The 25410-nt window shown below is 37.6% G+C and overlaps 1 protein-coding gene and 1 long non-coding RNA gene across 4 annotated transcripts in view; both read left to right on the top strand.

Moving 5' to 3' along the window:
* The window catches only part of CCDC126 (coiled-coil domain containing 126), a 31651-nt gene extending 12681 nt beyond the window's left edge, over positions 1–18970 (top strand). For all 3 annotated transcript variants that reach the window (XM_070615957.1, XM_070615955.1, XM_070615956.1), the window contains 2 exons: positions 1212–1597; positions 16947–18970. In XM_070615957.1, the coding sequence (XP_070472058.1) occupies positions 1360–1597; positions 16947–17131 (423 nt within the window). In that variant the 5' untranslated portion in view covers positions 1212–1359 and the 3' untranslated portion in view covers positions 17132–18970. The remainder of the gene's footprint in view (positions 1–1211; positions 1598–16946) is intronic.
* A 104-nt stretch (positions 18971–19074) lies between these two features.
* LOC103561266 (uncharacterized) lies at positions 19075–24324 on the top strand. Its single transcript, XR_011539120.1, has 5 exons — positions 19075–19185; positions 20413–20495; positions 21183–21235; positions 23245–23350; positions 23633–24324. It is a non-coding gene; the product is annotated as an uncharacterized lncRNA (long non-coding RNA).
* Positions 24325–25410: the final 1086 nt, after the last annotated feature.

The raw sequence follows: 25410 nt of genomic DNA on the forward strand, positions 1-25410 counted from the left end.
ATACATACCTACATCATTTAAAATTTAGAATTGCAAATTTGGGGGGGCTGGCCCAGTGGCACAGTGGTTAAGTTCACACGTTCCGCTTCTTGGCGGCCTGGGGTTCACTGGTTCGGATCCCAGGTGCGGACATGGCACTGCTTGGCACACCATGGTGTGGTAGGCATCCCACATATAAAGTAGAGGAAGATGGGCACGGATGTTAGCTCAGGGCCAGTCTTCCTCAGCAAAAAGAAGAAGATCGGCAGTACTTAGCTCAGGGCTAATCTTCCTCAAAAAAAAAAAAAATAGAATTGTAAATTTGGGGGAAAAATTCTAACTTGTTTTAGCACTTGTCATTATGACTGGCATAAACTTAGAAGTATAAACTTAGATATTATAACTTTTCATTTTAGGTTGTATGCTTCTTAAGATTATCTCATTGCCGTTAGTAGTATTTTCTAGTGACGTTTTCAAATATTGGCACACTTACTTATATTGTGGGATTTTTTTTTTTGACAGGCATTTTGATTTTCAAGTCTGTTTCACCTTTCCTCATGGCATCTACCTTTTTTGTTTTTAAAGGAGGAGGAGGAGGAGAAATAGCTTTTAGATGTTTAGGTTGGTGACCTGTATTTGAATAGACTGAGATTGCCTGTAAATCTTAATTGTATATCCATAGTTTTAGTCACAAATGATAAGTCATTGAAAGACTTTCGTGACCATGGTGGCATTTCTTTTTCAGATATTTTCAATGAATTGACATTTATTTCTAGTTAAAAAAATTTTTTTTTTTTGAGGAAGATTAGCTCTGAGCTAACATCTGCTGCCAATCCTCCTCGCTTTGCTGAGGAAGACTAGCCCTGAGCTAACCTCCACGCCCATCTTCCTCTGTTTTATCTGTGGGATGCCTGCCGAAGCATGGCTTGACAAGCAGTGTGTTGGTCCGCAACCGGGATCTGAACCCGTGAACCCCGGGTCACTGAAGTGGAACATGTGAACTTAACCGCTGTACCACCAGGCTGGCCTCTCTACTTAAATTTTTTGAAGAGCATATAAATGAGACTGAAAAAGACATGGAAGCTTGCTTAGTGGTGGAGAAAATTGTCAAAGAAGATGATATAGTTCCAAATCAAAACTATTTATAGAATCTCTTCTTAAATCTGTCATTGTCTATTCTGTCACTGATATAGGTTAATACTAATTGCTTTTTTTTTTTCTCAATTTTGCAGAGTTGAGAGAGTTGGAGGCAACCTTGCTCAAGATGAAGAATATACAGTTTTAGATGAGGAGATTTTTTTTCTTTTTCCTTTAAAAGTCTTGATTGGTGACTTACCTCTAGTTACCACTTTTCACTTGAGTCTGTTTGCTTCATCAGAAATGATTTTTACAATCTCAAGAAAAAACATGTCCCAGAAGTTGAGTTTACTGTTGCTTGTATTTGGACTCATTTGGGGATTGATGTTACTGCACTACACTTTTCAACAACCAAGACATCAAAGCAGTGTCAAGTTACGCGAACAAATACTAGATTTAAGCAAAAGATATGTTAAAGCTCTAGCAGAGGAAAATAAGAACACAGTGGATGTCGAGAATGGTGCTTCTATGGCGGGATATGGTAAGATAACCAGAGACTCTTCCTAGTCTCTCCTCTTCAACCTATCCCCGTTTAAAGACAGACATGGAAATGCAACTCATTACCTCATGCATTGGCTTTACAAAGTAACTTTTTCTTGACTTTTTATTATGAAAAATTTCAAATGTCCTGAGAAGTAGAAATAATGTGATAAATACCCATGTATCTATCACCTAGATTTAAGAATTCTTAACATTTTGCAATATTTGTTTTATCTAATTTATGAAAAATATTTAAAGTAAATTATAGAAATTGTGACATTTCACTGCTAGATATTTCCATAGATATCTCTAAAAAAAGACCTTTTTCTACATAATTACAATACAATTATTATACCTAGTTCATATTTACATTTTCCTGATTGTCCCAATATAAACCATCAATTTTATATCATTTGTTAACTCCTAAGAAACAGCATTTACCTATATCTCCAGTATTGTTTATTCTCATTCTTCCTTTCGCATCCTGGGTTCCTACTATGTTTTAAGTTCCTTGTGTATACCATATTCTCTCTTGCCTTTAAGATTTAGAAAGAAAAAAGAGAAAAGAGAGAGAACATTTTCTGTGTTTATGAGCGTGTGGGCATTTTCTTTTTTTAAATGGAAGTTATACATGTATGTATTTAAAGAATCAAAATGTGTTGTTATTCTTATAATAAAAAAGGACAGTTCTTCCCACCACCAACAGTTCTCAAATTTCCCTTTCCTCAGAGCCAGCCATTTTAAATTAGTCCATCTGGTTTATTTGGCGATTACTTCCGTACCTCTAAATAAGGTGTTCATGAGCTACTTCTTGATTTTTCAATTATAGGAGTTATCTGTTAACTTCCCGCTATCCAAGATGATGGTTCAGCTTGCTTTCTTATCCAAAATTGCATCCCCATCCCAGGCTGTTTTCACACACCTGTCCTTGTCCTGCCATTTTCCCGTCATAGTTTTGGTTAGAACAGTATTCAGTGTTTGCAGTATTATGACTGTGTTAATGGTATTCATTACTGAGCCATGTAGTACGTTTTGATTACATTTCCTTTCCTGTACAACTTTGTTTTCTCCTCTAAAATTAATGTTTCGATTTTTGTTTCTTTGCCTAGTTTTCTATGCAGCTCCCCCACAGTTGTCTAAATCTCCTTCCAGTATATTCAGACACCTTGGGTATTTCATCACTTTTCTGAAGTGTTCTTATGTTTCTTCCAAATATGTTGGTGGTCCTTAGCCTTTTGAGGCTTTTTTTTAAGAGGGAAACACTAAAACCTTGAAAGCAAGTATTGAGTTGTTGGGTGGTATTCACTATAGGCTCATCTGACTGGGACCTTTCCTTGGGAGTATCCTTAATATTTGCAATGACTTCTGATACCAACTACCTGTAGTGAGGCCAAATTGCACAAGTTAAGGGCATAATCCTCCACAATACTGCTCTCACTAAAGACACTAGGCACAAGTTTGGGTGTCCCTAGGCCACCCTCACTTCTGACCAGCTGGCTACAAATTTGATAGTTCCCACTACCCGCTCAGGTTTGATAATTCACTAGATCAGCTCACCTCACAGAACTCACTGAAAGCAGTCCTCTTACTATTACAGTTTTATTATAGCAAAAAGAAAATCAGAACCAGCCAAAAGGAGAGACCCACAGGGCAAGATCTGAGACAGTTCCAAATGCAAAGTTTTCCTCGTCTTCTCCACATGCAATCAGGACACATGACCATCCTGGCACATCAGTGTATGACCACGTTGAGAGTATTGCCAACTAGGGAAGCTCACCAGAACTTTGATGTCCAGAGTTTTTATTGGGCTTTCATTGGTGTGATTGATTGAATCACTGGCCATGTGGTTGAACTCAATTTCCAGCCCTTTTCTCCTCCGCCTCATCTACTGAAGAGCTAACCTGATCACATGGTTGGTCTTTGTGGCATGGCTAGCCCCCATCCTGAGTCATCTCATTAGCACAAACTATCTAGGGGCCCACTCTGAGTCACCTTGTTAATAAGAACTATTAGGCGTGGTCCCAGGGGCCCACCATGGGTAACAGACACTCATCACTCAGGAAATTCCAGGCATTTAGAGGCTACCTCGCAGGAACCTGGGACAAAGGCCAATCAGATTCTTTATTACACAATATCAGTGTCTGTTTCTTTGGGGTCTTGCAAATATCAGTGTATTTAGGTCTTTCTTCTTCAGCTGGTCAGATTCCCTAGTGAGGGACTTCCAGTCTTTTGCTGGGGAGTGTAGGCCTCCAAGTGTTGTGGAATCTGAGTGAGAGCAAAAGGCTAGGGGAGGAGGGGGAGCTTCAGCACTTGCTATGTAAATTTTCATTTACTCCCCCAGTTTTCAGTATGGTACCCAGGCCCTCAACTACTGGCTTCAGGAAATACATCGCAGATTTTCTGCAATAGAGGAGGGACTTGCTCAGTTTTGGAGTAGTGTAGAGAATTTAGGAATCAAATTGCTTCAAGATAAATTTTCACCCAATCCTTCTGTTTTCAGTTCGTTCTATACCCCTATTTTCATTGATACCTGGTGTAACAATTCCTGGACCTTTTAAGGGTGGACTTCTGTGGAAAAAATGTAGTTGTTTCTTAGTTTTTCTTTTTTTTTCTTTTGCTGAGCTGACTACTGCCAATCTTCCTCTTTTTTTGCTTGAGGAAGATTGGCCCTGAGCTAATATCTGTGCCAGTCTTCTTCCACTTTGTATGTGGGGCACCACCACAGCACAGCTTGATGAGCGGTTGTAGGTCTGTGCCTGGGATCCAAACCTGGGAACCCTGGGCCACTGAAGCAGAGTGCGCGAACTTAACCACTGTGCTGCTAGGTCAGCCACTTACTTCTCTTTTAAGAGCCAACTTTTTCAGGTCTGCTACGTCAGTTAATACTCATCCATCTGCTTTCCATCTTCTGGAGTTGTGTTGTTATTGTTTCCTCTCTCATTACCTTTGGCCTCATGGAGTTATGCTTCAAAGAGAAAGAAAAAAGTACATTTACTGTTTTGGTGGGTATCCAGAGTCAGCAGAGGTTATATACTTTTGTTCAGTTTACCGTCTTTATCTGGGAATGCCCTGGGTACTTTCTGTTTTTTCTTCTCTCCCTTTTGATGGCTTTTATGAAGTGAGGAGGATTAATCTATGTTTGCTCTTGAGGATCAAAGTTAGATAACTAGAGATGAAGGAGTTAATATAAGCTGAGATGGAGGTACATATGCAGAAATTATGTTGTTTTGCATTCTGCTTAGTCCAAGGGCACCCCTAGAAACAATGAACAAGCAATTCATTTGAAACAAGAGAAATCCTTAAAAAAAAATTCCTTCTACTTGAGCAAAATGACTGTGACATTTTAAAAGGTAGCTATCTGTGCTGTGCTGCCCAACTGTGTATAACAACACAGTTTTAAAAGCAAAAATGAGACCCATCTACACATAGTATTTTATAAACTGTTTTAAAATTTAATATATGGTGGAGATATTTCTATGTCAGTGAATATATACCTGCATCATTTAATGGCCACGTGGTATTTAACCAACTCCCTGAAATGTCTTTTACTTATTTCTGATTATGAAAATGTTATGTTTATCAGAAGCATTCAAATGTTACAGAAATAGCAACTTAAAGATAAGTAAAAGTAGAGCAGAGAGAAAGTCAATCTGGTATGTATCAGGGGTAGCATACTTTTTCTTAAACGGCTAAATAGTAAATATTTCCAGCTTTGTGGGTCATACGGTCTCCATTGCAATAAATGAGCATGGCTGTGTTCCAATAAAACTTTATTTACAAAGTCAGGCAGCCAACCAGCTGTAGTGTGCCAACACGTGGTTCAGCACATTGTACTATGGATACTAGTTTGCAACTTAATTGTTTTTGCTTAATTACTGTGGGTATCTTTCCATGTTGTTACTTAGAGGTCTATCTTATCCTTTTTACATGATTGTTTGATTTTATAAATCTTCCCTTTTTCCTGCTTATTCTGTGGTGATGGATAATTTGCTGCCTAACTTTTTCGTGTGTTTGATTCAATGCTGCAGTGTGTGTGTATGAAAACTACATGTGAGTGTTACTATGAGGGTATTCATGTTTATGTGAATGTTTCAGAAGGATAGATTTCCTAGAAGTAGATTTTTTTGGTCAAGGATATGCATGTTAAATTTAATAGACATTTGTCAGATTGCCCTCCAGAATGGTTCTACCAGTATACATTCCTACTAACACTTTCCCACCAGTGCGTAAGTGCCAGTTTCTCCACACTATACCAATTCTATTTAGGTTTAAATGGCATCTAATTGTTTGCTTTTGCATTTCTTTGTTTATAGGAGAGGTTAAAAGATTTTCTTTTTTGTTAGCTATTTATATTTCTTGTATGTATGAGAGTGAACTGTTGGTATGCTTTGCCAATTTTTCTGCAGGGAAATTTCTTAATTGATTTCTTTATGAAGACGTTAATGCTGTCATTATATGTTGCAAATGCTTTTCTTGTGCTTTTTCAGTTCTCTTACTATTGTCAGTTGTTATGGTTTAGTTTTACGCTTAAATTTTTTCCTCCCAAACTTACATTCTAATATACTATGATTTGATGGGGTTTTTTGTTTGTTTGTTTTGCATTTATGTCTAATACAGAAATTTTACAAGTTCTGGAGAACTTGAACATTTAGCCATCTATAGAAACCATTGAGCTTCTCGTTGCTATACAAAAAAACTAGTCAATCAAAAATATTTATTGAATACTCTTTCCTTAAGTTATTTAACCTGTTTTTCCCAGGTAAAGTAAGCATATTTTATTGATAAACACTTACTGGTAAAATAAGCGTAAACTAATAGCTTTTTTTAATGCTAGACTACAATGAATTGTTACTATTGCCAAGGCCGTGTACTAATGAATTCAATTTTATAGATTACTATCTGTAAATTTCGAGCAGTAACTTGTGCTTTCTCTTTTACATATAATCATTTCCAAGTGCCTTATTTATTTCTCTCAAGATTCTTAGTCTTTTCTGATGTAGTTTTGTTTCTTCTTGTAAACAGCATCTCGTTTGGCTTCTGGGGTTTGCCTAGAACAGTGAATTGGAGATACTTGCTTTGATCGTCACAGTGACTATTATAGAACACCCTGCAGTTGATACATGGTTTCCCACACCTATTTCTGAATCTACAGTGACACCAGTCTTTTACCACCTCAGGCTTTTCCATCCAAAGACTGACCCTGTTTTCCTTGAAGAGTTTCACTTTTTACTATCTACCAGTGTGGATGAACACTAAAAAAATGGACTCCATAAATATTTTAGAAGAATTGGAAAATAATTTAATGCTAATATTTAAATGTTCTTCCACACAAATCTACCAAAAATTCCCTTTAGAAACTGAGGTTAAAATTTCTTACTTTAATCAGTTTTTTAGATATGTAAACTATTATATAAGTAATGAAGAGAAACAGTGTTACCGAGCAGCAGACAAGCTGCTAGAGAATATGTTTTATAGTTGAAGAAAATCTGTTTTAAAAAATCTCCTAAACCGAGGACTTTGGGAACATGGACATCCATCTTTTCCCTGTTCCTATGCTATCTATGTTTCCTTATACTTCCCATCTAAGTACAATGGGAAACCCTGGACATTTTATATAAAACAAACGTAAGAAGAACTGGAAGGAAAAACGTCAGACTAGCTAGGGACCTCAGGACTCAAGAACGACACAGAGGTATGTTTCCTGGGTTTTCTTTTTAACTCATTGTATTCCAGGCTTGGTGCTGAAGAAGCCAGCAACTTAGAAATACCACCAGGCACAGATGAGAAAATCCCCAACGGAAGAAGCCTGTTCTCTGTAGCCAGGAAAGGGGCAGCCTAGCAAGACAGAAAACTTTTAGACAATAACCATTTTCTTTCAAACACTACAGAAAAGAATTGTGGCTGCCCCATCACCCACATGTTCAAAGGCCAAATTGGGAGCCTAGACTTCCACCCTTGCAAAGCTATAATGGGGCATCCAACACCTGCCCCTGTCACCCATAGTACCAGTGGAGACCTCGTGAGGAGCCAAGACTTCTACCCCCACATGACATTAATGAGGTGCCCATCTTCCTTCCACTGGGGTCGTGTCAGAGGAGTCCTAGTGGAGAGTTGGGACTTTTACCATTGCCCGGTGGTAAGGAGGCCATCCCCACCACAATGTCAATGAAGAATTCATGGAGACATAGAACTTCCACCTCCATCCAGCAGTGATGAGGAGCTCACAACCCTTGGGTGACATTAGAGGCTAAGTGGGGAACCTAGACTTCTGCCTCCACCTGGCAGTAACAAGGTGACACCCCTCTGCCCTGCCACTTTGGTCAGAGAAAACCACCTAAAACAGGAGGTTTAAATAAGATACAAAATCTCATTACATAATATGTGAATGTCCAGGTTTCAAATATAAATCACCTGTCATACCAAGAACTGGGAAAATCTCTAATTGAATGAAAAGACAACCAATGACAGATGTTAGAATTATCTGAAAAAGATTTTAAAGCAGTCATGATTAAAAAGGCTTCATTGAGGAATTAACACAAAGCAAATGAAAAAACAGAAAGCTTGAACAAAGAAATAGAAAATCTCAGCAGATAAGTAGAACATATAGAGAAAAACCAAATGGAAATTTTTGAACTTCAAAATATAATAATTTGGGGCCAGCCCTGTGGCCAAATGGTTAAGTTCGCCTGCTCTACTTTGGCAGCCCAGGGTTTCACCAGTTCAGATCCTGGGTGCAGACATGGCACCACTCGTCAAGCATTGCTGAGGCAGCGTCCCACACAGCACAACCAGAAGGACCTACAACTAGAATATACAACTATGTACTCGGGGGCTTTGAGGAGGAGGAGAAGAAGAAGAAGAAGAAGAAGAAGAAGAAGAAGAAGAAGAAGAAAAAGATTAGCAACAGATGTCAGCTCAGGTGCCAATCTTTTAAAAGAAAATTGAAATAAAAAGCTCAGCAGATTGGCTCAACAACAGAAAGGAGAGGACAGAGGAAAGAATCAGTGAACTGTAATATAGAACCATGTAATTACCCAATCTGAATAACAGAGAAAATAGACTGAAAAAAACCAAAGCTTTAGGGACCTGTGGGACTATAACAAAAGATGTAACATTTGTGTCATTGGAATTTTGGAAGGAGAGGAGAATGAGGGCAGAGCTGGGAAAATACTCAAAAAAATATGGCAGCAAACTTCCTAAATTTGGCAAGAGACATAGACCTCAGATTCAAGAAGCTGAGTGAACCCCAAGCAGGATAAGCCCCCAAAAAATCCATGGCAAGATACATCATAATTAAACTTCTGAAAAATTTAAAGAATGACTATAAAAAAAATCTTAAAAGCAGCTAAAGAAAAATCATACCTTACATATAGTGGGAAAACAATTCAAATGTCAGCAGATTCCTCATCAGAAACCATAGAGGCCAGAAGGAAGTAGCAAAATATTTTTCAAGTGCTGAAAGAAAAGCACAATCAGCCAGAATTCTATACCCCGTGAAATATCCTTCAGTAATGAAGGGGAAATCAAAGACAATCTCAGATGAAGGAAAAGTATTTGTCACCAGCAGACCTACCTTAAGAGATGGTGAAAGGAAGTTCTCTAAATAGAAAAGAAATGACAAAAGGAGGAACCTTGGAACTATCAGGAAGGAAGAAGATGGTATATAAAAATAAGAGTAATTCAGAAGCTTTCCTTTTCTTCTTGAGTTTTCTAAATTATGATGGTTGAAGCAAAACTTATAACACTGTCTGATGTGATTCTAAATGTATGTAGAAGAAATATTTAAGACAATATATTATAAATGGAATAGGATAAAAGGACGGTGCATTAAGGTTTTCCAGAGAAGCAGAACAGTGAGAAAGGGAGAGATTGATGGACTTTAAGAAATTGGCTTATGTAGTTGTAGGGGCTGGAAAGTCCAAAGTGTGTAGGGCAGGCTGGCAGGCTGAAAATTCTTGAAAGAGTTGATGTTGCAGTCCTGAGTCTGAAGGCAGTCAGTCTGGGGGAAGAACACCTTTCTATTCCAGGAACCTCTTTCTTTTTTCTTAATGTCTTCAGCTGATTGGATAAGGTTCACCCACATTATGGTGAATAATCTGCTTTACTGAAAGTCTACTGGTTTAAATGCTAATCACATCTAAAAACTACCTTCAAAGCAACATCTAGACTGGTGGATTTGTCTGGGCACCATAGCCTACCCAAGTTGACACATAAAATGAACCATCACAGATGGTAAAGAGAGGTAAAGCTTATATATTTCGCTCACATTGGTAAAATGACTAAGTTATGTACATGATGTAATACCTAGAGCAACCACTAAAACTATACAAAGAGATACATTCAAAAACATTACGGATAATCAATAAAGAATTGTAAAAAATATTCGACAGGAAAGAGAAAACAGGGAAGTGAAAAACAGAACAAGCAAAACAAAAAATGAAGTGACAGACTTAAGTCCTAATACATCACAATTACATTAAATATAAATGTTCTAAATACACTAGTTAAAGGACATTGGCAGACTGGATTAAAAAACATGACCCAGGTATGTACTGTCTGCAAGAAATTCACTTTAATGATATTGGCTGGCTGAAAGTAAAAGGATGGGAAAAGATATATCATGCAAACATTAGTCAGAGGAAAGCAGGAGTGGCTCCATTCATATCCGATAAAGTAGACTTCAGAGCAAAGAAAACTACCAAAGTCAGAGAAGGACATTATGTAACTGTAAAAGGATCAACCCACCAAGAAGAAATAACAATACTAAATGTGTACGTACAAACTGATAGAATTAAAAGGAAAAATAGGTAAGTCCACAATGATGGTTGAGAGCTTAAACACTTCCCTCTCAGGAGCTGATAGAATACTACTAGACAGAAAATCCACAAGGATATAGAAGATCTGAAGAACACAATCTAATCAGTGGAATCTTATTTACATATATAGAAGCTTCAACAACAGCAGAATACATGTTTTTTTAATAGTCCGTGGAATATTCAGCAAAATAGACCTTATCGTGAGCCATAAAACAAACCTTAACAAATTTAAAAGAATTCAAATCATACAGTATGTTCTCGGACCGCAGTGAATTCAAGCTAGAAATCAATAACAGATAATAGAAAAATCTCTAAACAATTGGGAACTAAACAGTATACTCGTAAATAATCAGTGGGTCAAAGAGGAAGTCTCAAGGGAAATTTTAAAAATACATTGAACTGAATGAAAATATAAAAACTGTGGGACACAGCTAAAGCAGTGTTGAGAGGGAAATTTAGAGCACTAAATGCATACATTAGAAAAGAGGAAAGGTTTCAAATTCATAATCTAAGCTCCCACCTCAAGAACCTAGAAAAAAAAGAGCAAAATAAGCCCAGAGCAGGCAGAAGGAAGGAAATGATCAAGATAAGAACAGAAATCTATGAAATAGAAGCAAAAACAGTAGAGAAGATCAGTGAAACAAAGAGCTTGTCCTTAGAAAGGGTCAAAAAAATTGACAAACTTCTAGCAAGACTGACAGAAAATAAAAGAAGATACAAATTGCCAATATCAGGACTGAAAAAATGAGTATCACTACAGACTCTGCAGAGATCAAAAGGATAATGAGGGACTACTCCGAACAGCTGTACACACATAAATTTAATAATTTAGATGAAATGGATGAGATCCTTGAAAACCACAAACTACCACACTCACCCAGTATGAAATAGATAATTTGAATAGCCCTCTAACTATTAGGGAAGTTGAATTTATAGTTTAAGAACTCCCAAAAAATAAATATCTAGGCCCAGATGGTTTCACTGGAGAATTCTGTCAGAAATTTATCAATTAATAGCAATTCTACACAGTCTTTTCCAGAAAATAGAAGAGGAGGGAACACTTCCCAGGTCATTTCATGAAGCTGATAGCTTTATGCCAAAACCAAAGATAGTATAAGAAATAAAAGTTACAGACCAATCACTATCCTTTGGGAATATAGATGTGAAAATCCTTAGGAAAATATTAGCAAACAACTCAGCAACATAAAAAGAATTAAACACCATGCCCAAGTGGTGTTTATTCCAGGAATGCAAGGCTGGTTCAATTTTCAAAAATCAGTGGATGTAATACACCATATTACAGGCTAATGAGAGGGAAGTGAGTGTTACTAGAAAAGACAACGTAGGTGTCCTTGTGGTGATGGAAGTAATCTGCTTCTTGACTGTATCAGTGTCCATACTCCAGTTGTGATGTTGTATATAGTTTTGCAAGATGTTACTATTGGGAGAAACTGGGTAGAGGGTGCAGAAATTTCTATATTACTTCTTACAACTATATGTAAATCTACAATTGTCTCAAAATAAAAAGGTTACTTACCACTTAAAAAAGAAAAAACCTAAACCAACCTGTAAAATGAGTAGTTCTTGTATTCTAAATATGTTAAAGGAAAGTCAATCTCAAAATTCCTGTCAGAAATGATTTTGATGTGGCTATTTAAAACATAGCTTATTTTATGATTTAGTCAAATTCATTATCTAGCTTTTTTCACTTCAGAAAAGTTAGGCTTATTTTATGTTCTTAGGCATTTAATTTGTATTTAAGGTTTAATGGGAACATATCTTGATCCACTCATGAGATCTAAACAGTGTGCCTTGCAATATTAAGTAGGGAAATAATAAAATATTTGTTGAATGACATAATTTATTCAACACTCAATGGGAGAAGGTAGCTGTATTGAAAATAAAATATTAAACAATGTACTTTTAATTATAGAGTTTATGAGGTTTTTGAAACCAGTTTTATTGAACAATACTCTTTGCTCTGATATTTAAATTAGTTCATATTTCTTAGATAATGTTCTTGTTTTATTGCCAGCTCCATCATAAAACTTTACAGTGGGTAATTCACTTTGATAGTCAAGAAGTGACTTTTAAGTTTTCTTCCTTGTACCATTAAGCTGATGTTAGTGGTGGTAAAATATCAGTTTGAATTTGAAAAATAGTAATAAGGAAAAGTTTTTGACTTATACGATACGTTAAATACTTCTGTGTTTTGTTTTCATTAGGCATCTTGCATTTTACTACAGTTTGTGTGTGTGTGTGTGTGTGTCTGTGTAAACACATGGTTATCTTTATATCTGCCTCTCCTCTATACAACAGATTTAAGGCAGCTCACAATAAGAATACAAACAAAACCTATTGAGATATAAATAAGAGAGAAATCAAGACAGAGGCATATAAGTATGGGGTCCACAAAGGCATGTGTGCTTGCTGTTTGTGTTGGTCCTCTGCTCTGTCATCCTCAAATTTATTCCTCACCCTTTCTCTGTTCTGTTTTGTATCTCAGGGGAGGGTGATTCCAGTAGGTAGCATTTTCCAAGTTCCCAAATCACCTAGCTTCTATGTGGGTTCAGCCAATGGGAGGCACTGGTGGGAGTTTGGAAAGTAGGAGGAAGGAAAGGGTAGGGTATTTTCTCCCTCCCTCTGCCTCAGGTGGGGTCTCCTTTGTAGCACCAGCTCCTGCCAGACTGCCTGCCTTGGCTCTGTTCTCCACAAGGTGTCCTTGGACTTGGGTTCTGGTGATATCACTGCTTTCTCCCTCCGTTCCGTAGACCTTGGGATGATAGTGGCTTCCTACTGTACCTCATACTCTCTGGTTATGTTTAATAGTTAGAATCTTTTATATACAATATCTTTAGTATATTTAATAGCACTATATCTTCCTTCTGATTTGTGTGTACTGTGACATAATTGGACTAGGTACTATTTGATAGTATCTGTATGTTCTTATGAGCTTTTGTAATAGCCTTTTTTTTTTTCTTTTTAACCATTTGATTTTTTTCTCCCAGAATAGAGAAGCTTAAAGCAGAAGTAGAACAAGTTTAAAGAGTTTTATTCCTAAATCTGATCCTTCAGATCAAAATTAGTCTCAACAGTGGTACCACCTACCAAACACGTGAATCAGACATTCAGCCAAATGTTCATTTCAAACATTTGTTGAGTGTCTGCTGTGTCGTGAAGCATCAAGCTGGGTAAACTGAGAGTAAAAGGACAGATATGAGATGGTCTCCACTTTCCAGTTGCTTTTAGGCTTTCTGAAGAGGGCCTCATGGTGGGGAAGGCGTTCTTATTGCTAGCACCTTCAGTGATAGGGCTTTATGGGGGAGTACTGTAGACGCCCATGTAATAAAAACATATAATTCCCATAAATATGTAATCTCAGGAAATGTAAATATAAAATTGTATTGTCAGTCTAGAAAAAAGGGGAGTTTTGGTGTATTCAAAAAAATCCCAAGTTCAGGAAACACTAGGTTTGTTCTGGTTTTTCAGCTGATTTTTATATCATGGAGCAAGGTAGTTAAAATCTCTTAGTCTTTTGTAGTATTTTATTAATACAATTGATTTTAGAAATTTTGAAAGGGGATATTTAATGATAATTTAGGACATTGTTAAAGTAAAATTATCATATAATTTTTCTCACTAATCCCAACTTTTCCTTTTGTTGCTATTCCCAACCCTAACTCTAATCAATGATTAGGCTGTACCCTTATCATTCCTGTCACACCTGGCCTTGGTGTCAGACCTTCTAGAGCTTTCGCTTTGTGTATGCTAACGTGCTGGTAACCCTCCCCTTAGTCTACTCTACCCTGTCTGGCTAACCTCTTCACATGTTATACAAGAGGTGACTGCCAGGGAAAAATGGAGATCCAGTAGGTACCTTTTAGTCTTGTTGCTGAAGAATTTTTAAAAATATTTAATTCTGTCATATTTACCAAATTCTATTATAACTCTTGATTGAAAGGTCTTAAAAAAGAAATGTCTCCTCTCCCCATCTTTTATTTTGAAAATTTTCAATCTACAGAAAATTGGGAAAATTTGTGGTAATTTGAAAGATCATGAAATGATCATGAAATGAAAGATCATATATCTTTCATCTAGACTCACCATTTGCTAAAAAATTTCCGACATTTGTTTGTGTCTTTCCCTCTCTATACAAATATATATGCTTTTGTGGGGTACTGTTTGAAAGAAGTTATATATACCATGACATTTCATCCATGAATACTTCTTGTCAAAGGATTTTTCTTGTACTTTTTTTCTTGTAAATTCCCACTAAACTAGAATATGTAAGTGCTCATGATGAATGATGCCAGAAGATGCACTGCATGGAGAGTCTCATTCTTCCATCACTAGACTTCCTCCAAATAAAGTTTTCCCCTCACCTTATTTATTTTTTTAAAGATTTTAGTTTTTTCCTTTTTCTCCCCAAAGCCCCCTGGAACATAGTTGTGTATTTTTAGTTGAGGGTCCTTCTAGTTGTGGCATGTGGGACGCCGCCTCAGCATGGCCTGATGAGTGGTGCCATGTCCATGCCCAGGATCTGAACCGGCAAAACCCCGGGCCACTGAAGCGGAGCGCGCGAACTTAACCACTCGGCCATGGGGCCAGCTTCTTCCCTTCACTTTACATTACATATTCATTTTATTTTTTAATAAGCATTTTCTAACCACCCTCTACCACCACCCACCACCACCACTCTCACTACTTTCTGATACTTTTTTTTTTTCACTTTTAACAAATTGTGTTTATATATATATATATATATATATATTAACAGAATTTTCCATTTTGACCATTTTTAAGTGTAAGGTTAGCGGCTTTAATTATATTCACAGTGTTGTACAATCGTTACTTGCATCACTCCAAAAAAGAAACTCTAATCATTAAGCAATAACTCGCCATTTCCCCCTTCCTCTCGCCTTGGTAACCTCTAAGCTACTTCCTGTCTCTGTGTATTTGTCTCTTCTAGATAGTCCACATAGTGGAATCATATTTGTCATTTTTTTGTCTGGCTTATTTCACTTTGCACAGTGTCTTTAAGGTTTATCCATGTTGTAGTGTGTATCAGAACATCACTCCTCATGGCTAAATAATATTCCATTTTGTTGATCTGTCTATTGATGGACGCTTGGGTTTCCACCGTTTGGTTATTGTGAATAATTCTGAAATGAGCATTGGCATACAAGTATTTCTTTGAGTCTCTGCTTTCAATTTCTTGGTGTATATACCTATGAGTGGAATTGCTGGGTCATGTGGTAGTTTTATGTTTAGCTTTTTGAGGAACTGCCAAACTGTTTTCCACAGTGGCTGCACCATTTTATATTCCCACCAGCAGTGTAGGAGGGTTCCAACTTCTCCACATCCTCGCCAATGCTTATTTTCCCTTTCTCTGATTATAGCCATCCTAGTAGGTGTGAAGTGGTATCTCATCGTGATGTTGGGCGTCTTTTCATGTGCTGCTTGTTCATTTGTATATCTTCTTTGGAGAAATGTCTGTTCAGGTTCTTTGCTCATTTAAAAAGTTGGGTGGTTTATTTTTTTGTTGTTGAGTTTGAGTTCTTTATATGTTCTTGATATTAAGCCCTTGTCACATATATGATTTGCAAGTATTTTCTTCCATTCTGTAGGTTGTCTTTCCACTTTCTGGATAATGTTCTTTGATGCCCCAAAGTTTTAAATTTTGATGAAGTCCAATTTATCTATTTTTTCTTTTGCTCATTCTTTTTCTGATATCTTAGTAACAGAATCATAAGCAGATTTATCAGTTGTTATTAGATGATTTTTCTCCTCATCACAGATTAGAGTTTGAGCTGCTTTTTTTGGTCCAGGATCAATAAAAAATAACAGTATTAGTTGCCATGGATTGATACCTAATATGTGCTTGGTGCCTTTGGGAAACCTGAGAAAATAGAATTCAAAGGAACAAAAGCCTCATTAATTTCATTCTTGCCAAGTAAATTCTACTGAAACCCCTAACCTCCCAAAGAAATTAGAAGATATGTTCTTCCCCATTATTTTCTGGAAGAAATTTAAGTCAGAACTACTGCTCGTATTTCTGCTGCACTAATCAGGTTCCTGGCATCTGCCCTGGATCCTAGGCTCCCCCGACACTTCAGCTTGTGGAGGTTCCAGGTTTCTTGTCTCTCCATTTGACTGAATTTCTTACTTAGCTCAGCCAGCTTTTTACCTTACCTAGTCTGTAGTCATCTTTACAAACTGCTTAAGAAACTCAAGGTAAATGTGTTTCTTAGGGACTAACATTTTGAACCAGACTTTAGATTTGTTTTATTGCGCTAGACAAGTGAGAGTTTCCCTCATATTTATAGCTCTGAAATTCCTTTAAGAAGCCTTCTATGCAATGCTATTGATTAAAATAATTAGGCTTTTCCTATTTGTGGTATGAGTGCTTTCTCTCTAGTATATTTTCTCTCAGATGACTCAATAATTGTTCACTTTCCCCCTCAAACTATGAAAACACAAATATTAAGTGCTCTGTCAGTGTTTCATATGGTTTATTCTGATTTTTTCCCCTAGCGGATCTGAAAAGAACAATTGCTGTCCTTTTGGATGACATTTTACAACGCTTGGTAAAGCTGGAGAACAAAATTGACTATATTGTTGTGAATGGCTCAGCAACCAACAGTCCCAGTGGTACCACTGGGAATCTGGTGCCAGTCACCACAAATAAAAGGATAAATGCATCAGGCAGCATTAGATAGCAGTTGAAGATCACCTTGTGCTGCTGCATCCACCGTGGATTATATCCAATGGCAGAAAAGCTTTTACATCGCTGGCTAGGATAGAGTATACTTTACAATAAAAGCTCTACGCATTTTCAAGGAATATGCTGGATTCATGGAACTCTAATTCTGTTTATAAATTTTAAAAGTTATTAGTTTGCTTTCAGGCAAGTCTCTTCAATGCTGTACTATATCCTCAAAGGGAATTTGGTAACATGGTTGATGTAGTAAGTAGATAGGTGATCTTTGTATAATTTTTTTTTTGTTTGAGATCAAGCTGAGAAAAACACTGAAAGACATGGATTCATTTCTATAAAATATTTATTTAAATATATGACATGTTTTTCAGACAAATGGAGAATATTGTTATTGAATCATTCTGTCATGTGTTCTCAATAGATACGTGTTAGCCTGATACTGTTAGGAAATGTGCTTCCTCCAGTACTAGATTTAGATTATGAGCAGAGAAAGGAAGTATAAGATTGAAAATAATGTTTTGAAATCTTGACCCAGAGAATGTCTTCATTTGCACTATTCTTCAGAATAACTGGAGGTTAATTACTGTATATTTTTAAAAATTACATTTGTAAGAGTATAATCTTGAAATGGGTAGTAGCCACTGTCTGTAACCTATTCTAAACATCGGGACAATTAAACAACATTAAAATAGTAATCTGTAATCTAATATGTAGCATTTTCTTACGTATATCCTGAAGAATAAAAGATGTTTATGATGAGGTTAAAAACTAAGTTAATTCATGATTTTTCACATACATGAATGTTAATTTAAAAATTTAACCCTTTGAGTGTCTATGCTATCAGGAAAGCACATTATTTCCATATTTGGGTAATTCTTGCTTTTATTGTGTTGGTGGGGAGGGAGAGACTGAGATATTTATGAGACTGGGACTCTTAAGGACTTTAGCCAGATGTATATAATAAAGGTATTTGTGCTACATTAAATTGCTTGGAAAATGGTAACATTGTATTATATAAGAGTATCCTGCTTTATGAAATTTTGGATTTGTATAACAGATACATTAGATGTTCATTTTATATAATAACCACTTAAAAATAAAGAACATTTAAAATATAATTTAAATTATAAAGATTGACTATCTTTTCAGGAAAACAGCTATTGTAAATAGCACAAGAGATCCTAATCAAGGGTAATTTTAGTATAGAGCAAAGTACACCTCTATTTAAATTTCCCTTGTAGCAAATTTAATTGCCATATGGTGCCCTATATTTCATAGTATTTATTCTCTATAATGACTGCTTAAGTGCAGCTAGCTTTAGACAGTATTGAATTTAGTTTGGTGTTTTTCCCCCTCCTCCCCAAAGCCCCCCAATACATAGTTATATATTCAAATTGTAGGTCCTTCTGGTTGTGCTATGTGGGACACCACCTCAGCATGGCCTGATGAGCGGTGCCACGTCCACACCCAGGATCCGAAACAGCGAAGCCCTGGGCTGCCGAAGCAGAACGCATGAACTTAACCACTTGGCCATGGGGCCAGCCCCATATTGAATTTAGTTTTGAATATTGTATTGTTCATTATTACATATGCTACCATACATAGTACCAATGATTATATGTTTGATTAAAATAAGTATTTTTTTTCAAAAAATATTGTTTTATGAAATGTAGCTTTCCAAACTCTTTTCCCTGTACTCTACCTTCATGTGAAGAAATTAATTATATACCATTGCCAGGTGAAGTTTGGAATAATTGTTCAGTCTCTCTCGTGTTAGATGTGGACATTTTTTGTTTTTGTTTTCAGAGTTGAAATAAAATATATTATTTGTACTTACAAAGTGTTATCATAAGTTTTTTCTTTAATGGTAGTTGTGCATTTAATAAATGGTATATGATTAAAAGAAATCATAAATAATTTTGGGTTTTGTTCCATCAATTTCAGATATCTTTTTCAAAAGAGAAAGACGGAAGGTTGCCTTGTTCAGGATAGGACAGTTTGAGTCCAGGGATCGATGGGGAAAGTCTGGGGATTGTGATCAGAGGTGGTTCCTAGGTTTGTACCCTCAAGTTGAAGTTTACTGTTGAGTTTTTAAAAGTCATGCCTTAGTATGTATATCTTTAGTTAATCTTAGTTAACGGAGACATTAGCACAGAAGGTGTCACTAAAGATAGTAAAAACTTTCCAATTTCAGAATATCTTTGGGTTTACTCTAGGCATTGTACTGGTAAAAAAGTAATTTAAACATTATTTCACATAGTTAATGCTAACTTGGGTCTCATTTGTCTTCAAGAAACACTTAGGACCTTGACTCTGGAGTTAGGTAGACTATAGAGGCTCAAGTCTGCCTTTTTAGTGACACCATATTCTTCCTTATTTTGAATCTATAGAATCTGCCTTGTCTCATTTAATTATGTCTCAGAGGCCCAAAGTGTTAACAGCTTACATAGGAGCCTCTGTCTTGCATGTTTGCTTTAATTGCAAACAGTGTTCTATTTTTAACGAAACGCTTTGAGCTGAATAGATATCAATGTATTGTTTTCCCTTTTTTTAAGAGAAGTGTTTATCTGAAAAGGGGACATGATATGATGAAAGAGACAAAAATAAATAAAGGAGCTAAGTGAAACCATTTTTTAATAATTGAAATCCCTGAATGATTCTTAACTTTTGGTTGGAGGAATGGTAGGGTTCATGTTTTGAGAGTGCTTGAGAGCTAGAGAAGGAGAGGAGAGAGAGAAATGAATATGAAAATGAGAATAGATACAGAAAGCAAAATGGCGGGGGAAATCTGAAATTTCTCTCCCCAGGGATAGCTGCTGTTGACATTTTAGGATGTCAAAGTGAATCTGATCTCCCCTGCCCACACTCTCCATTGACTTCTCATTTCCACTTAAAATAAAATCCAGCGTTTTCACTGTGGCCTCCAAAGCTTGATTTGCCCCTGGCTGCCTCCTATCCTTACCTCTTGCTGCCCTTCTCCTTCCTAATTCCTCTTCAGCCATAGTATTGACTTTGTCTTCCTAGGACATACCAGACATGCTTTCGCCTCAGCAATGTCAAACTTGATATTTCTCTATTTGCAACTCTTGTTCCCAGATATCTTCATGGTCCCCTCCCTCACAGGTGTTTGCTCAAATGTTACGTCTTAAGGGGAGTCGTCTCTGACCACCTGCCTGAAGTAGCCTGCCTCTAGCACCCTTACCCTTTTTACTTTTCTTCATAGTTGTGATATACCTAACATTAAATTGTGTATTAACTTGTGTTTTTTCTGCTGCTTCTTAGAATCTATGCTCCCTGAAGGCAAAGACTTCATTTTGTTCACTGATATAACCTGGGCATATACAACCGTGTCTGACACAGAATAGGTACCTCATAAATATTTGTTAAAACAAGTTACTGAACCATTCTATATTTTTTGCTTTGTACGTCTATACCTTTGCTTATATCTTTAAAAATTATACCATACATACTTTTTGTACACCATAGGAACTTCTTTCCAAGTCAGCAAGTATATAACTTTCATGGTTATTCCATTGTGTGTGTGGCTGTATCACAGTTGATATGTCTTTCACACAATTATTTGGCATTTTTCTTGCAAATAAAAGATTTAGACCTAGGTGCGGGACAAGTCTCATGCCTGTCCTCTTTCTCTTGTTCCATGCTGTCATTATGATTTTAGATGCTAGAGGGTAACCTAATGAAGTGTGATTAATACCCATTTGGGGGAAACAAAGTGGTGAAATATCTCCACTTGTAAAGAACTATCAGGACAGAGAAAATCCAAAATAGGTGATCGTCCTCAGACATTGTTTTATATCATGAGCAGTAGGCTAGAAGCATTTTGCAGAGTAGGGAAAAGACTAGGAATAAATGTACAGTGGCTAATCCATAATTGGGTTAAAGAACTGAGAGGGGATTGGTTAGTGGTCAGACGTGTGCTTAATCAGATCAAGTCTGTCATTTAAAGCTTTTGGCTTAAAATAAATCAGTAGTATTCATGTGTATTTAAGGAAGCTAAGCCATAAATATTTCTTAAAATTACTGTTTTTCAGATTTTAACGTCAGTATCTTTCAAACGTCTTTCCAGAATGAGTTTACGAGTCCAGTGAGTCCTTAATATATGTGCAACTTATGTCTATCTTCACATTGTGTAGAATGTGTAACTTCACGTTGCTTCTAAGTGTTGATTGCAGCATCATTCATTTGAATAAATCATTCTTTTTCATTTAACTTTCTCAGGTGCTTAATTCACCCACATATCCTTTCTTTAAAATCTGTGAATTTTTCAGGCAAAGAAATAAACTAGGATTCTGTAGAGTCTTTTTAGGTGGGAGGGCGGTATCGTAGATATGATATCAAGGCTTCAGGAAAGGAAATATTTTGAACCACTGGTGTTTCAGAATTTATACATAACATTAGCTTATGTACAGTTTTGAGATAAAAGTGATGTTTTGTTTGCTTGTTTATTTTTCATCTTCATCAGTTAGAAAAGGAGGAAAAAAAATCCCCATTTACTCTTTTCTTCAAATCTGAACTAAGAGTTTCAGGCCAAAAGCCTTGAGAGGATGGTTGGAGCAGGAGGGCAGAGAAAGGGGACCTCTGCCAGGAGGAGGGGTCCCTGGCCGCCTGCCTTGTGGAGGAGGCTCTGCACCTTGGATGTTAAATGTGCTGCAGGAGGGAGGATTTAGAGCAGGAAGGATTTGGAGAATTGGTTTTTAATAACGTCCACCATGTAATGGGATCATTATGATAATAATAAGTTATTGAGCATCTACTGAGGGCTGTGCCTTGTGCTGTGCTCTTCATGTATAATACCTCATTTAGTCGTCAAAACAACTTTGTGAGGTAGGTTCCATTATCCCCATTTTGTAGATGGTGCAGAGAAGCTGGCTGTGGGCTCTCTGGTCACAGATCTTACAGACTGCACAGCAGAGATTCAAACCTGGAAGGGGCTGTTTCCAGAGTCTGTGCTATTGGCCACCATGTTTTACCAGCTGTTCTGCCCATCTTGCCTTAAGTACACTCAAGCATTCCCCTTTACTCCCCTAATCTTCTCTCTGGGACCTAGGAACTCCTCCTCTCTGATCCAAGGGAGATCTGCTTCTCTGTTCACTCCTCACTGTCCTTAAAGGCCTGGATTAGCAACATCCGTAGAGTCTGCAAAGACATCACACGATTTGCATTTGGCTCCCAGGCATTCGTGGTAGTCCACTCATCCAGGCTGATGGCCCAGGATGGCTGGGTTTTGGGGGTGATAAGAGATGAACCAATTTCTGGGGAGTTAGTTGGGAGCACCAGGCTATGGTATTCGGGAGCTTATGAATGAGCCTGCCACAATAGTGTCTCTCACATCTGATCTTGGAATAAGGAAAAGGAGGGATTGGCTTAGTGCATATTTTCCTAGGTGAACATAAGCTTCTCTACCCTCAAGGCCATTCTTTGTGCCCACCTTGGGATTCAGGACACTATCAACTCACCTAAGGCAGTTCTCTGTCACCATAAAATTTAGCACTAAGATTTTATTTGCAAAGCTTGGGTTAGGGATTTTCTGGGGCCAAAATATTTCCATCCTTTTCCACTTCCTAGAGGCTGGACAGAGTGGAATTCAAGACTCATTCTTGGTCTATTATTTTGCTCTTGTAATCTCTTTAGGTTTTACAGATGAATCATTTGACGAATTTTTAAGAAGCCTGAGATCATCTTGATGATGACTTTTGTTTTTTTAAAGATTGGCACCTGAGCTAACAACTGTTGCCAGTCTTTTTTTTTTCCTGCTTTTTCTCCCCAAATCCCCCCCAGTACATAGTTGTATATTTTAGTTGTGGGTCCTTCTAATTGTGGCATGTGGGACACTGCCTCAGCTTGGCCTGGTGAGCAGTGTCATATCCGCGCCCAGGATCCGAACCGGCGAAACCCTGGGCCGCCGTAGCAGAGCGAGCGAACTTAACCACTCGATAACGGGGCTGGCCCCAGTGATGACTTGATTGTGTCTGATTTAAGAGTGTTTCATGTAGTATCTCTGAGTTTTCTAAAATACTAACTAGCAGAGCCTGAAAAACCTCTGGCTGTTTGTCCAAAGCTTGCCTGTTGATTTGAGAGAATTTTAAATTGCAGACCTCTGGATCCACCTTCTTTCCTTCTCTGGGATGCCTTCTACCCACGGCACGTGGTCCATGGACTAGTCATCAGACTGGAATTGACCTCTCCATGGAGAAGTGAGGTAAAAAATGACATGGAAATCCTTTCTGTTTTCAGCATTGTCCGTTATTATTCACCCCATGTAGTAAAAGGGCAGCTCTTCCTTTGGTCTCCCCCCTGAACCTGATGCATTAAAAAATGTAAAGAATACTTACTGCAAACGCTGAGAGTGCCTTTTAACTACAAATGCCCTTCTCTTAGCTTCCAGGCAAAGACACACTTGGAGGGGAAGGCAGGCAGGAGTTGGGGGTTGTGGGGGGCAGAGGTTAACATGTTAATGTATTTATTTTCTTTTTCTCCTCAGACAAGCTGCTATCATTTTCTACCTTGGAAAATAACTAAGTGGCACTTGGAATTAAACTTTTCCAGAGAAAGTGGTGAATATTGAGAGTTTTAAGTAAAAAAAAATCACTTTCTGACTCTCTGCATGACTTAATTCTCCTTTTTATCTTCTTTCCTAAATATCATGTGTTAAAAACAATATTGGATTTAAATACAGTGATAAATAACCATGGTTAACAGCAGATGGAAGGTGATGTCACCAGTGTATGCCCTAAGCAGCTCGAAGGAAGTTTTAGAAGTGCCTAACACTTCCTCAAGGTTGTTTTTCAGAGCTATGTAAGGAGGAGATACCATTGTCAACCTGCCTGAACCAGACCAAGCCCCACCACAAGAGCAGTGGCAAGAGCAGTGCCTGCACCGATGGCCCAGGAGATGACCTGAAGTGGTCCTTTGCTTCATTTTAATACTGAAACCTCCGCCCTAGATTTTAGCCTTATTAGCATAACATGTATGTGAGGGCATGTCTTAAGACTGTGCCTGTGCAAGCTAATACCTGCCTCTACATGTGATGATAAAACTTCCTTTTAAAATATTCATTCCTGACCTGAAATAAAAGATACCTGCTTCCCTTTGCTTGGGGAGCCGTGGCTTTGGAAAGAATTCCATATGATCACCTTATTTGCAGCAAATAAATTCTACTTTGTGTGACAGCTACTTCTGGTGAAGGCTCTGATTTCAACTCACCAAGAAGCAGACCCACTTTGATTCGGTAACAGTAGCTCTTTCTTTGATTGAAACAAGTGGCTTTTCTGACACAGAGCCTCAGCTGAGGGGCTGAGAGACTGCAGAAGTAGCTCTCAGCCCTCTGTTTCTAGAAGGATAAAGTTTTCCTGAGGCTAAAAAGGAAGCTAAAACCAGCTCTGAAAGGGGGAAATTTTTCTTGTCAGTTAGGGCTCAGTTAACTTTACCGGGAAAAGAATGAGCTTGGTTCCTCCTTTTATCCTCAGGAAGACTTACGCTGTACCTTCCACCCCTTTCTTCTTCAGGGAGTCTACACCTCCCATAGACTGATGCCAAAGTGGGCAGAACTGGTTTCTTCACAACACAGAAGGCCAGATGCAGAGTATTATCCTTTGCCTCTGCAAAGCCAAAATAACTATATTTCTTGCTGGTGAGAAGGCAAGAGTGCTGGCCACAAAGAAACAGTGTCTCAACTCTAGTCACAGCTGGGACTCTTTGCCATCTTAGAATGTCCTGTTGAAATTCCAAACAGATGAAGGCAAGCCGAGAGCTGGTCACAACTATGACACAATTCTACTGTTTCCTATTTTCAGGCTTTGCCTGCCCTATTTTGTATCACATGGTCCAGATTTGTCCTTTTTCATTTCCTTGCTTGAAATGCCTTTCCCTTCCTCTCTTTGAGTCCAGTCCTTTTTACCAATGTGCTTCTCAAGGTTTACCTACCTAGTATTCCAAGTTTATGATTCCCAGCCGTAAGAGTTTTCCCTTTTCTCCGAATCCTGTATCGCTTGTGGTCTCTGTTTCATGCATCCAGTCATTCTTTCGTGCTGTTCCCTGTGTCTGGAATGCTCTTCTCACAGCTCTTTCCATGAGTGGCTTCTTTTCATTCTTCAAGTCTCAACTGAAATGCCCCTCCTATAAAGCGATCTTCCCTCACTACCCATTCTAAACTAGAAGGCTTTAACTACATCAAACTCAAAAGCTTCTGCACAGCAAAGGGAACTGTCAACAAAATGAAAAGGCAACCTACTGATTGGGAGAAGATATTTGCAAATCATA

Source organism: Equus przewalskii, chromosome 4, assembly GCF_037783145.1.
Source record: "Equus przewalskii isolate Varuska chromosome 4, EquPr2, whole genome shotgun sequence".
NCBI classification, from domain to species: domain Eukaryota; kingdom Metazoa; phylum Chordata; class Mammalia; order Perissodactyla; family Equidae; genus Equus; species Equus przewalskii.